Source organism: Zea mays, chromosome 4, assembly GCF_902167145.1.
Source record: "Zea mays cultivar B73 chromosome 4, Zm-B73-REFERENCE-NAM-5.0, whole genome shotgun sequence".
Taxonomy (NCBI): domain Eukaryota; kingdom Viridiplantae; phylum Streptophyta; class Magnoliopsida; order Poales; family Poaceae; genus Zea; species Zea mays.
The window spans coordinates 144494045-144508470 of record NC_050099.1 but is presented as its reverse complement, the minus strand read 5'-3'; the positions used below and the strand labels follow the sequence as shown (position 1 = coordinate 144508470).

At 44.7% G+C, this 14426-nt stretch overlaps 1 protein-coding gene across 1 annotated transcript; it reads right to left on the bottom strand.

Annotated features, from left to right (window-relative positions):
* Window positions 1–8586: 8586 nt before the first annotated feature.
* Window positions 8587–11402, bottom strand: LOC100502425 (uncharacterized). The gene is made up of 2 exons (NM_001196903.1): window positions 11163–11402; window positions 8587–9866 (listed from the first exon to the last, which is right to left on the bottom strand). Exons 1-2 carry the CDS (start codon window positions 11248–11250, stop codon window positions 9583–9585), a joined length of 372 nt encoding a protein of 123 aa, NP_001183832.1. The 5' UTR covers window positions 11251–11402; the 3' UTR covers window positions 8587–9582.
* Between the last annotated feature and the right edge of the window lie 3024 nt (window positions 11403–14426).

Below are 14426 nucleotides of genomic sequence, written 5' to 3'. Positions count from 1 at the left end.
GCGCCCACCTCAGCAGCAGTTTCAGAGGCAGTACCCCCAGCATCAGCAGCAGAATCGTTAGAACAGTCAGGCAGGAGGAAGTCAGTTCTAGAGGCAGAATCAGCAGGCACCTCGCCTCCTCGCCCCAACAACCAACTAGAGTAGTCAAGCAGCCCCAGTGCAAGGCGGAGGCAGAGCATGTTTCCATTGTGAAGAGCAAGGCCATTGGGTGATGCATTGTCCAAAGAAGGCAGCTCAGCAGCAATCAGGCCCTAGTGCCCCAGCGAAGCAGAATGTGTCTCAGTCAGGAGCAGGCAACCACGTCCAAACACGCTACAACCCTGGGAGACTGAATCATTTGGAGGCTGAAGTAGTTTAGGAAACACCAGGCATGATAGTAGGTATGTTTCCAGTCGACTCCCATATTGCAGAAGTATTATTTGATACTAGAGCAACACATTCATTTATTACTGTATCATGGGTAGAAGCGCATAATCTTCCAATAACTACCATGTCAAAACCCATTCAAATTGATTCAGTCGGTTGTAAAGTTCGAGCTGATAGTGTTTGCTTGAATGTAAGTGTGGAAATAAGGGGGATAGAGTTTCCCGCTAATCTCATAGTAATGGGTACTCAGGGTATAGATGTCATCCTAGGGATGAATTGGCTAGATAAGTACCAAGCAATTATCAGCTGTGATAAGAGGACAATTAAGTTGGTGTCCCCACTAGGAGAAGAAGTGGTGGCTGAGTTAGTCTCACCTGAGCCAAGGAAAGGAGGTTGTCATCAGATGGCTATTGATAGCAAGGAGGCAGATTCACTCGAGACTATCAAGGTTGTGTCAGAGTTTCTGGATGTGTTCCCGAAAGATTTACCAGGTATGCCACCTAAGCGGAAAGTTGAGTTTGCCATAGAGCTTCTTCCTGGAACCGCCCTCATTTCTAGAAGAGCTTATAGGGTATCTGGACCCGAGTTGGTTGAACTCAAGAAGCAAATAGATGAGATGTTAGAGAAAGGTTACATCAGACCAAGCACCTCACCTTGGGCCGCCCCTGTCCTATTCGTGGAGAAGAAAGATGGCACCAGGAGGATGTGCATCGATTATCGAGCTCTGAATGAGGTCACAATCAAGAATAAGTACCCCTTGCCCAGAATAGAAGATCTGTTCGACCAACTGAGAGGAGTCAGCGTGTTCTCAAAAATAGATCTGAGGTCAGGTTATCACCAACTCAGGATTCGACCTTCAGACATCCCGAAGACGACATTCATCACCAAGTATGGGCTATATGAGTTCACTGTTATGTCTTTTGGCCTAACAAATGCACCAGCCTTCTTCATCAATCTGATGAACAGTGTATTTATGGATTACCTTAACAAGTTTGTGGTGGTATTTATTGATGACATTCTTATATATTCTCAAAGTGAGGAGGAGCATGTGGATCATTTGAAGATGGTATTGCAGAGATTGCAAGAGCACCAGCTGTATGCAAAGTTGAGTAAGTGCGAGTTCTGGATTGATGAAGTCCTATTCATGGGTCACATAATAAACAAAGATGGACTGGCTGTGGATCCAAAGAAAGTGGCAGATATTCTGAACTGGAAAGCTCCAACAGATGCCCGAGGAATCAAGAGCTTCATTGGAATGGCCGAATATTATCGGCGATTCATTGAAGGATTTTCGAAGATTGCGAAACTAATGACAGCTTTGCTAGCCAACAAGGTTGAGTTCAAGTGAACCTAGAAGTGCCAAGAAGCCTTTGAAGCGCTGAAAGAGAAGTTGACTACAACGCCTGTCTTAGTCTTGCATGATGTGCACAAGCCCTTCTCGGTGTATTGCGATGCTTGCTACACTGGCTTGGGATGTGTATTGATGCAAGAGGGGAGAGTTGTGGCTTACTCGTCCCGACAGCTGAAGGTTCATGAGAAGAATTATCCCATCCATGACCTAGAGTTGGCAACAGTGGTTCATGCACTGAATACATGGAGGCACTATCTATACGGGCAGAAATGTGATGTCTACACAGACCACAAGAGTCTGAAGTACATATTCACCCAGTCGAAGCTGAATATGAGACAGCGAAGGTGGTTAGAATTGATCAAAGACTATGAATTGGAAATTCATTACCATCCAGGCAAAGCAAACGTGGTGGCAGATGTGTTAAGCAGTAAAAGTCAAGTCAATATGATGGTCACTCATCCGATGCCTTATGAGTTGGCCAAAGAATTTGACAGGTTGAGTCTTGGATTCCCGAATAACATGCGAGGAGTAACAGTTGAGCTAGAACCCACCTTAGAGTGGGAAATCAAAGAGACACAGAAGAATGATGAGAAGATCAATGAAATCCGGCAACTGATTCTAGAAGGAAGAGGCAAAGATTTTCGAGAAGATGCAGAAGGTGTGGTATGGTTCAAGGATCATTTGTGTGTTCCCAATGTCTAGTCCATTCGGGAATTGATCCTCAAGGAAGCTCATGAGACAACTTATTCCATACACCCTGGAAGTGAGAAGATGTATCAAGATCTTAAGAAGAAATTCTGGTGGTATGGAATGAAAAGGGAGATCACAGAGCATGTGTCCATATGTGATAGTTGTAAGAGGATCAAGGCAGAGCATCAAAAGCCAGCTGGATTGTTGCAGCTGTTGCGAATTCCTCAATAGAAATGGGATGAAATCGGGATGGAATTCATAGTAGGATTGCCTCGCACTCGAGCCGGCTACAATTCCATTTGGGTAGTGGTGGACCGCTTGACCAAGTCAGCCCACTTTATACCTGTCAAGACTAGCTACAACAGTGCAATATTGGCGGAGCTATACATGTCCTGGATCGTTTACCTTCATAGTGTGCCAAAGAAGATAGTGTCAGACAGAGGAACGCAATTCACCTCTCATTTCTGGCAGCAGTTGCATGAAGCCTTGGGTACAAATCTGAATTTCAGTTCAGCATATCATCCTCATACAGACGGCCAGACTGAAAGAACTAATCAAATCCTTGAAGATATGTTGAGAGCCTGTGCGCTGCAAGATCAGTCCGAATGGGACAAGAGATTACCTTATGCAGAATTCTCCTATAACAACAGTTACCAGGCCAGCTTGAAGATGTCACCATTTCAGGCGCTTTATGGAAGGAGTTGTAGAACTCCGTTGCAATGAGATCAGCCTGGAGAAAAGCAAGTGTTTGGGCCAGACATTTTTCTCGAAGATGAAGAGAATATCAAGATGGTTCGGGAGAATCTGAAGATAGCGCAGTCAAGGCAGCGAAGTTATGTAGACACAAGAAGGAGAGAACTGAGTTTCGAAGTCGGAGATTTTGTTTACCTGAAGGTGTCGCGTATCAGAGGAGTCAGAAGATTCGGAGTCAAGGGCAAGCTAGCCCCCCGATATGTTGGTCCATATCAGATCCTCACAAAGCGTGGAGAAGTGGCCTATCAGCTCGGTCTGCCAGAAGATTTGTCAGCGGTGCATGATGTCTTTCATGTGTCTCAGTTGAAGAAGTGTCTGCGTGTGCTAGAAGAGCAGTTGCCAGTGGAAGGTCTAGAAGTCCAGGAAGACTTGACCTATATATAGAAGCCAACGCAGATTCTTAAGACTGCAGACAGAGTCACCCGGAGGAAAACTATCAGAATGTGCAAAGTCAGATGGGGTCACCACTCTGAGAAAGAAGCAACTTGGGAGCGTGAAGACGATCTGATGGCCAAGTATCCCGAACTCTTTACTGGCCAACCTTGAATCTCGAGTGTGAGATTCTTTTAAGGGGGATAGGTTTGTAACGCCCTGAATTTGAGGGTAGCATTTTTTTCTTCTTCGATACTCACCAAATTCAGGCGTTACTCTCTTTTCTCTTCCTGTTTCGCTACTTCTTCCCATTTTCAAAGCAGTATAACGACGGGTGCCCGTATCGCGTGTAAACAAAAACCTAAGTTGACATGGGTGTTGCATCATGCCAGAGCATTTTTCTATTGTCTGATGTTATGTTTAATCGCACGTCCATCTCGTCTCGTTTGGAATTTCGATTCGTATTGGATTCCGATCAGTGGTCGTGTGCGTTGTGGGCTTCCGTCCCGTCCCGCGACCCAGCCCAGCCTGGCCCGGCCCCTGGCGCCCCACACCCCCCATGCGCACCCCCCTCTCCCTTTCACTCATTTGGTTTTCCCGCGTAGCAACTCCCTCTCCCTCTCTTCCACTTCTCTCCCACCTCTTTGCCCTAGGTGATCCGGTGGACGGTTATCACCGGTTTTTGGGTCCCAAGGTGACCTCCCCTCTCTCCTCTCCCTCTCTCCTTCTCTCTCCCTCCCTTCCTTTCCCTTCCCCCCGTGTGCGCGGCGTCCCCGTCCCTGCCCTTCGTCGCGCAGCCCCTGCGGCCCCACCCCGATCCCTCGGTGCGACGTGCGGCCCTCCGCCCCTCCCCTTGGCGTGGTGGTGCGGCCCCACCCCTCCCCTCGGCGCAGCGACGTGGCCCCCCGCCCCTCGCCTCAGCGCGGCAGCGCGACCCCCGCCCCTCCCCTCGGTGCGGTGGCGCGTGGCCCCCGTCCCTGCCCCTTGGCACGGTGGGGTGCCCCCTGCCCCCGCCCTTGCCCCGCCGCGCGCGCAGCGCGTTCCCGCGCGTGCAGCCCTAGCGCGCGACGTTTAAATTTCAGTTTAAGAAATTTTAAATTTAGTTTAATTAACGTGCTACGACGCGCGCTTCGTCGCGCGACGATTTAGTTAAAATATGGATTTATTAATGTGCTGTCGCGTGCTTCGTCGCGCGATGATTCAATTTAAGTTTAGGTTATTTAATGTGAGACGTCGCATGTTTCGACGCACGACGTTTTGTTTTAACTTCAGTTTAAGTGACGTATGCTGTCGTGCGCTTCGTCGTGCGACGTTTGACGTTATTTTCATAATTTATTCAAGTGTTTCGTTGCGCGCTTCGTCGCACGACGATTCATTTTATTTCAGTTCAGTCTAAGTGTTGTGTCGCGCTTCGCCGCGTGACGACTCATTTTATTTTCGGTTTAGTTCGTGTGTGCTGTCGTGCGTTTCACCGCGTGACAATCCTTTTTAATTTACCTTGAATTGTTCATAATAATTAAACGCGTAGCATAACTTTATTCTATGCATAACGTGATTGTCAAATTAATACAATTATGTTTAGACAAGTACTTTAATCTATAATCGCTTAACGTGATCGCTCTTCTATCGTAGCCTCGACCGTCGCTTTCTCTTTCTCGCTTAGTCGTAGGTGCAAGCCCTGCACCGAGCATATGCTTATTTATCGCATTTTACTGTCTGGTGTATTGTTCCTTTTATATTTAATTTGTGGAATGTATGTTTGAACTCGTATAGATAACGGTCAGTTGGCGGAGTCCAAAGGAGTTGCAGGTGAAGACCCTCAGCAACAGCTGGTTGGTGAAGGCAAGTGTCCCTTGACCCACCTATGTCCTACTCATTTTATAATTCACTCCCCGCATTTACACAATTTATACCTAAGGATTGACTAGCTTTTGTTTATCTTGTACTTGTTTACCTATTTGGGTTAGGTTATTTTGGTTTAGCTTTATGCTACTGCTTCACATTAATCAATGAACATGATGAGATTATTTATGATACGTTGTTTTCCTTTTTGATTATGATGATGATACTGTGGCATTTAAGGGGACTCGAGTGGTTAGTCGAGTGCCTCTCCGTAAGGACTGGTTCGTTGGATGACCACCCGAGAAAACAGTGCAACCATGAGGGTGGTATGGGACGTCCTTAGCTGAATAATTAGAGAAACTGGGTGTAGTTCGCTTCGCCGTCGTGCCGTCAGTGGGGCTCGGTGTATGCGGCTCGCTCTACCGAGGGTGGATTGCCCCTTGGGGAGGAGTACGATGCATTTAGAAAACCTAACGGGCAGCTATAGCCTCAGGGAATCTTTGTAAAGGCTATGTAGTGAAACCCTGCCTATTCACCTTGGTAGTGTTTAAGGGTTTGATCGGCCCAAGGCAAAAGGGAATCACGGCTTGTGGGTAAAGTGCGCAACCTCTGCAAAGTGTTATGAAACTGATATATCAGCCGTGCTCGTGGTTATGAGCGGCCAAGGGAGCTCTATTGATTAGAGATACATTGATCAGAGATGTTTGGTTTACAGGTGATGACAAGGATGATGATTTTGATTATGCTTATGGTAATGGTTTCTAGTATTCTTTCCGTCTGGAAAGGGTACTTTTGAGTTAACAACTTGGGCTAATGCTAGAACCTAGCTCTCTACTAGTAATAATAACCTGACCAACTAAAAGCAACTGCTTGACTTAACCCCACATAAAGCTAGTCCACTACAGCCAAATAGGACAATTGCTGAGTATGTTGATGTGTACTCACCCTTGCTTTACACACCAAACCCACAGGTTGTCCACGTTGCTACCACTACTCAGGAGAAGATGAAGTCATGGAGGAAGACCTCCAGGAGTTCCAAAAGTACGATGAGTTCTAGGCGTGAGTTAGCGGCAAACCCCCAGTCGGCTGCCTGTGAAGGCCGTGTGTATCTACGTTTTGTTTTCGCACTTTGATAATTGTTAAAGACTATGTGGATGTCTCGGACATCATGGTGTAATCGACTATTACTATCTTTTATGTTATTATTCGAGCACTATGTGATGATGTCCGGTTATGTAACTGTTGTGTGCGTGAATTGCTGATCCTGGCGCGTACATGGTTCGCATTCGGTTTGCCTTCTAAAACCAGGTGTGACATGGTCACTCCATGTTCCAATTAACACGATAATCTTATCATGAACAATAGTTAAACCAACAATAATAATGGAGCATGATCATAATTAAGATATAATATTAATTCTAAAATCAGGTATGGCAATAGCAAGACTACCCAATAGTTCATTTGTTTGCAAGGTGTAGGGTGAACAATACTAGGGTAACCTATTAGGTCCCATCAAGTTAACCTGAGCATGTCACAATGATTATCGAGAAGATTATCAAGTAAAGAAAAGTGATCAAGGGCACAACAATCCTTTGGTACAACTCCAGGTACTTCTCCAATTTGGTCTTTAGGTACTTCATGACCTATCACACCCGGGTTTTAGGGGCACCAAACCCGGGCGTGAACTTCACCAACTGTATGATGACTCATGGTAAATAAACAAATGTCAAATCTTTAATATATATGGGAATTGTGTACAAAATAATTAAATAATTATATCATATGAAGACAACGATCCAGCAGCCATAGTTGACTGGGAGACGACGACCTAGACCTCTCACGAACATCATCGCGACATCATTCATGCGTTCATCGCTCAACATGTTGTGGGGAATAATGTGCATGAACTCACCAAAGGTGGGGGCTCATATGAAGTGTAAGACTTACCAAAGGATATGGTTAAAGCTGAGCATTGCTTTTAGAGTTGGTCAAAATTTTATTAGCAGTTACTAAGCAAAAGTAGATACCAACCCAAATAATTATGAGATCAAAATTAATAACAACACCCACAATGCAATGCATATGACAAATTAAGTTTAGTTCCATAAATTAATCATGCGAGAGTCCTAAGTCGCTCTTAACCGTGAGCACGACTGATATACCAGTTTTACACTCTGCAGAGGTTGCGCCCTTTACCCACAAGTCGTGTATCCCGTCTAGCCAGGGTTTGTAAGGCCCTTAGACACTTCCGAGGTGAATGGCTAGGGATCCACTATGAGACCTTTACAAAGTTCCACTAGCTTCAGAAAACCCGCTACGGTTTTTGAGAAAGGCAGTATAGGCATCTCTCGTCCGAAAAGCCATCGTAGCATGATCGACCCGAGAACTTCCCTATACGCAGCTCCTCTACCGCCATTGCCCCTTTTGGGTAAGGTAGTCCTCTACTACCTTTTTAATTAGTCAGCCGAGGGCGTCCCATTCCACCCTTGTGGTAGCACGGATATCTCAAGTTAAGCTCCATGTTCCAATTAACACAATGATCTTGTCATGAACAATAATTAAAACAATAACATAACTAGAACATGATCATAATGTAAAATTAATCCCAAAACCAGGTAGAGCAATAGCAAAACTACCCAAAAGTTCAGTGGTAAACAAGGTGTGGGATAAACAAATCTAGGGAAACCTATTAGGTTCCATCAAATTAACCTAAGCATGTCACACTGATTAACACGAACATTATTGGGTAAGGAGAAAAGTGATCAAGGGCACAATTTGCCTTAGACTCAAGATTCTCAGGTACCAACTTGGTCTTCAAGTGACTCGTAACCTCGCAGCTATTCGTAGCAATACAAACAAACATGGTATAAGAAAAATTAACATCACACTAAACATAAGAACATAATGCATAATAATGTTCTACGCAACGTAACGAGATCACCGGTTCGAGAACCACTAAATTCGGAGTTACGGTCATAAAGTTATGATTTTCCGAAAGTTTAAGTGTCTACTATAAAGCAAAGGTACAAGATTTTAATCATAGATTTCATGGTAATACAAGGTTACTATATGATAAACAATATTAATATGAGATTAATGCAACTGGAATGGATCAAAAAGGAGTTAAAATAAAGGAGTTATGAGTTTCTAAGGTTTCCAGACTTATTTTTATACTAAAATTCCATTTTCGGATTTATTTTACTAAATTCTATAAGTCCTAGACTGAGGGTGCCATTCTTTAAGAGATCAGGGGCCAAACTACAAGTTTTAGGGGCATAGATTAAATTTTCTACCACTGCATCAGGACGGCGGGTTGATTCTCAGAAATCTCAGGGGCTCTTATGCAAAAAGGATACGACCGAAAGGGTATCGATCAACCAGACCGTGCGATCGCGATTCAAGGGTTCAGATTAGATCGGGATATTTTATGAATCGGTAAGCGACGTGGATAGTACGATCTAAGATGCACGGCCTGCAATGCTCCATACAAACAACCCCTCTCAACCATCTGATCAGATCTTAACGGATATCGTAGAATACACGAAAGGATATGCGAGCGATATGATCCTAGCCGCACATCAAGGAATCAACGGCTAGAAAGCTTTCTTCTCCCTCACCATTGCAGGATGGCGGCGCGTAGGCCCCCACGATGGGGTTTTCGCCACAGACGTCCTACTCGGCGCCCTGGTGCTCAATCCACAACCCAGAATGGTTCTACACGATGCTCCAGACATGGGTAAAGCATTGGATTGTTATTTACCTGAGGCAAAGATGGAGTGGTGAGCTATCCATGCACACGGCGGTCCGGTGGCGCCTGCTCGGCATCGGCGAGCAATTGGTGGGGCCACAGAGCACCATCGCGACCCATACGACCCTGAACTCCAACAATGAGAGTCCGTGAAGCCCCCTGACTAGCCCACACGCCCAGACCGGCTTACCAGGAGAAGTTCCACGTTGTGAGGCGGATTTACGGCAACATCAAGCGACAACGAGCAATTCCTCTGTTGCCGGTCGATGTCGCACATACAACACCCCACGTGCATGTACCACTGGCTCTGGTGACTCTTCCTGACCCCATGATGAAGTCCCCCGGGCAGCGGGCGCACGGGCAGAGATCGGCGGCGGACAGCGGGTCACCCAGCCCTTCGGCGCCAAGCGGCGCCAATCTCTCTCGCTCGCACCCATCACCGACGACGCAGTCTCGACGTTTAGGTTTGAGGGAGGGTCGGGCGTGAGAATGGCTTAGTTTTATACCCCGTGAGGGATCCTAGGCAAGCATCACAGGTATCAGACTGTATCTTGGTGCGATGTTCGCTCCGGCTCCTTCGTAATAGACAGGACGAGTTCAATATAGGGTAGGAGATGGAACCGACGAGATGGCCCCACGCGCCAGCGTCACACCGGTGAACGCAGCTCCGCGCGCGGATCAGATGAGGCGCTGGTGACCTGGGCCCATCTGTCCGTGCTAGGTCGCGTGGGTGTGTTAAGTGGGCTGCACGGTGGAAAAAAGAGATGGTTAGTTGGGTCGTATGCTAGGGTTTGAGGCCAAAGTCTGTTTTCCTTTTCCTTTTCCTTTTCCTTTTCTTTTTCTTTTTCTTTATTTGTTTCTATTTTCTTGTTTTGTTTTCAAAATCTGATATTTGAATTCAAATTTGTCATAGAAATCAAGTGCATAAATAAAGTGCTAGCATGAAGAATTATAATTATTTATATATATTTTTCTTTGTAATGTCTATTCTTTTTCCATTTCTATTTCATTCTCTTTCTTGTTTCTCTTTCCATTTTTTTTAAAGTTAAACTTGTCTCATAAATTTGAATACAAATGCAAAAATACAAAAACTTTAGCATAATTCTGTATTTATTTCTTTGTTATTTGACCAATATAATTCCACTAATTAAATATACATAAATAAAAGAAAACCAAATAATCTCCAAAGGTTCCATAATCCCAAAACACCCACTTATAAACATGTTCATTTATTTATTTTATTATTTTTCCCTTATATATATTTTGGGCTTTACATGATCTCGGTTCTACTCGTACCAATACACATAGATAGACAAGGAATAGGTAAAATTAACATTACATCATACATGAGAATAGACTGTGTAAAAATATTCTACACGTCGCTATGAGATCGTAGGTTAGAGAACCACTAAAATCCGAGTTACAATGTATAAGTTATGAATTTTCTAAGTGTATAGGTATTTCTTATATTAATTTTACTCTTGAAAATCATTATTAAAGTTTTTTTCTGAATTTCCTTTGACTTATTTTATCCATTTAATCAATAGTAGGATGGTGGGTTCTATTTCTAAAAAGTACAGGGTCTGTTTTGAAAATACTTGGACCTATTTGTTCTATTCTTTATGCATACCCAGACCATACCCAGACCGCGGGTCGAATAAGACAAAACCTAGGGGCTAATAAAACTCACACGACCATCTTATCCGATCGCGCCTGGGCCATCAGATAGCAGATATGTGGTCTGGATTAAAAACGTGAAAGGGTATGAAGACGTTCTAATCTCAACCACCGGTTCCCGATTCAACGCCCCGGATCTAATCGATCGAAGCAGAAGACTATGTTATAATCTCATCCGTCCGCGAAGGGATCAATGGCTGGTATCCTCACTTCTTCCCACGACACCACCGCGGCGGCAGAAGCGAGCCCCACGGCGGTTCTCCCGCCGGCGTACACTAATTCCACGCCCTGGTGCTCCTATTCCAAATCTATCACGACTACGTGCTGAGGAGTTGATGGCGAACACGTGGAAGGAGGACTCACCGACAGTGGTGAAGCAGCAACGCCGGCCCGCGGCAGGGGGCTTTCCTTGGCGGAGGGAAACTTCGGTGAGAAACAACCATGCTCCCATCCACCAACCTCACCATATGAGGTCACGAACGTACGTGCTCTGGAGACTTGCCTTGACCATCTGTCCAGCCCAGAGCGGTGATCCCTGCAGGATGCTCGTGCGGCAGATCCCCCTATCTCTCTCGGTGTTGGGGGCGATGTTGTTCCCTTTCCACGACGGGGGTGCGACTCAGTGCTTGGATTGAGGCACGATGGGGCGCCGTATATAGGGACAGAGGGGCCCTAGTCGATGGGTGGTTGCAACAACCCAGTTACGCGTGCGTGGAAGATGGGTTAGGGTTACAGGGTGGTGGGTCCCAGCGGTAGTGATCGCGACGAACGGGCCCACAGATCAACGAGCGAAGGGAGGCGCGCGAGTCTGTCCACTAAGACCGACCTATCGGCGCCCATTGGCCGGGCTGGTGGGGAAATGGGCTTCGGGCCTGCCGAGAGCTGGGCTAGCGAATGGTGAATAGGGCCAAGAAAAGGAAAACGACCTAAGTATGATTTTTCTTATTTTTCCTTTTTTCTATTTCAGTTTTCTAAATTTCTATTCAATTCTAAGTTTCAAAATTAGATTTGTTTTCTCCTGTTGAATTTCATTTCAAATTTAATGCACAAACAAAAATCCAGCATGAATGCTAAGTCATTCCAATTTATTTATTAATTTACTTGTTTATTTGTTGTCCTATTTAAGCAAATACTTTTAAATATGCAATTCATACACCCTAAAATAATCTCTAGTGAAAAAAATACTTAAGAGAGCGCTTACACATACGTAATTCAACAATGCATGACTATACTCATTTAGAGACTATTTTATTTAAATCTTTATTATGAACATATTTAATGTAGGTGATGTAGCTTCAAAGGTAAAGAGAATATTTGAAAGATACTCTATCTCAAAATTTTGTGGGGGTTTTTTACTAAAAGATCTTCATAGGATTTTTCAGGTGTTACAAATTCTACCCCTTAAAGAGAATTATGTCCTCGAGATTCGTACATAGTAAGGGAAGGATGTAGGAAGGTTTGCAATTAGCGCCTTTTCTTCTTTTTTGTTTCTAGTTGGATCAAAATTTAGAAAGTTTTTTATCCTCCGTTAGAAGGTGGTTAGAAAATCATAGGTATCTTTTGTGTCTAGCCATATGATAAGTAGGATAAGGGATGGTTAGAGCAAGGGTAGTTAGGGGTAAGAAAGGTTGGAGTACAGAAAGATTCCATCCCAACTAGCGGATTTTGACTCATCTATAGATCGGGTTTGTATCTTATCCTTCCTTGACAGGGTTGATCTATCCATTCTCCAGTCTAGGTGTCTCCCTCCAAGTTATGGACATGTAGTTAAGACAAATTTGTAGGGATAGTGTCACACCCGGTTTTAAAAGGCAAACCGAATGCGAACCATGTACGTGCCAGGATCAGTTATTCACGTACACAGCAGTTACATAATATGGACATCATCACACAGTGCTCAAAATAGTATTAATAAGGGAAATAGTCGATTACATCATACGTCTGAGACGTCCATATAGTTCTTACAATAAATCAAAGTGCGGAAAAGAAACGTAGATAACGCGGCCTTCACAGGCAGCCGACTGGGGGTTGCCGCTAACCCACACCTAGAACTCGTCGTAATCTTGGAACTCCTGGAAGTCTCCTTCCACAGCTTCATCTTCGCCTGAGCAGTGGTTGCAATGCTGACAACCTGGGGGGGGGTTTGGTGTGTAGAGCAAGGGTGAGTACACATCAACATACTCAGCAAGTATCCTGTTTGGCTGTAGTGGACTAGCTTTATGTGGGGATAAGTCAAGCAGTTGCTTTTAGTTGGTCAGATTATTACTTACTAGTAGAAAGCCAGGTTTTAACATTAACCCAAGTTATTAGCCCAATGTATCCTTTCCAAACGGAAAGAATACCACTTACCAATACCATAATCGTAATCAGAACCATCAATCTCATTGTCACCTGTACCAAAGTATCTCTGATCAAGTATCACTAATCTCTGGAGCTCCCTTGGCCGCTCATAACCGCGAGCACGGCTGATATATCAGTTTCATAACACTCTGCAGAGGTTGTGCACTTTACCCACAAGCCGTGATTCCCTCTCTGGCCCGGGCTTGCAAGACCCTTATCCACTCCCGAGGTGAATGGCCAGGGATTCACTACGAAGCCTTTACAAAGATTCCCCGGGGCTGTAGCCACCCGTTAGGTTTCCTAAATGCACCGCACTCCTCCCCAAGGGGCGAACCCAAACTTGGCAGAGCGAGCCGCATACACCGAGCCCCATTGACGGCACGACGGCTAAGTGAACTACACCCCGGATCCTCTAATTATTCAGCTAAGGGCACCCCATTCCACCCTCATGGTTGCACTGTTTTCCCGGGCGGTCATCCATAGAACAGGTCCTTACGGAGAGGCACTCGAGAAACCGCTCGAGCCCCCTTGAAGACCACAAGTACCACATCATAATAAAAGAAGGGAAAACAACGTATCATAGATAATCACATCATGTTCATTGATTAAAGTTTGAGCAATAGCATAAAGCTAAACAGTAATAATCCAACCCAAATAGGTAAACAAGGACATGGATAACAAAACTAGTCAATCCTTAGGCATAAATGTGTAAAGCGGGAGGTGAATTAAATAATGAATAGGACAGAGATAGGTCAAAGGACACTTGCCTCCACCAAACGACTGCTGCTCAGGGGCTTCTCCTGCGGGTTCCTCGGGCTCTTCGACCGAATCGTTCTCTATGCGATTGCAAACATACATACATCCATCCACATTTAATACAAAAGAACAGTACACCATACAAGGGAACAAATAAAGTAAGTATGCATCAAGTATGACATTCGATATCGCATTTGTTATGGTTAGAAAGAAACGGGAAAGGGTCTCGCAGGGGGTTAAATCTTATGCACTAACGATCAATTACAATTGGTTCTTAACAAAAGAATTCTGTTACATATACACTAATGGAAACCTAATCACTTTAAGTTGATCAACATTGCACGAGATAAACAATTAACTACATGAATCAATTAGCATGACGGAATTTTAAATTAAACTTCCTATTTCCATGGCATGAACAATGATTAATCCTGCCTAAAATAAAGTAACTAGGATCACAGAAAGTAAATAAAATAAAATAAAAAAACAGAGGGGGGGGGCGGTTGAACCGGCCCTAGGGGCGGTTGAACC

Coding starts and splice junctions, on each gene's coding strand:
- LOC100502425 (NM_001196903.1), bottom strand. CDS start 11,250: ATGGGAGCATGGTTGTTTCTCACCGAAGTTTCCCTCCGCCAAGGAAAG. Junction 9,867..11,162: donor TTGCTGCTTCACCACTGTCG/GTGAGTCCTCCT, acceptor TCCACCGTGCAG/CCCACTTAACACACCCACGC.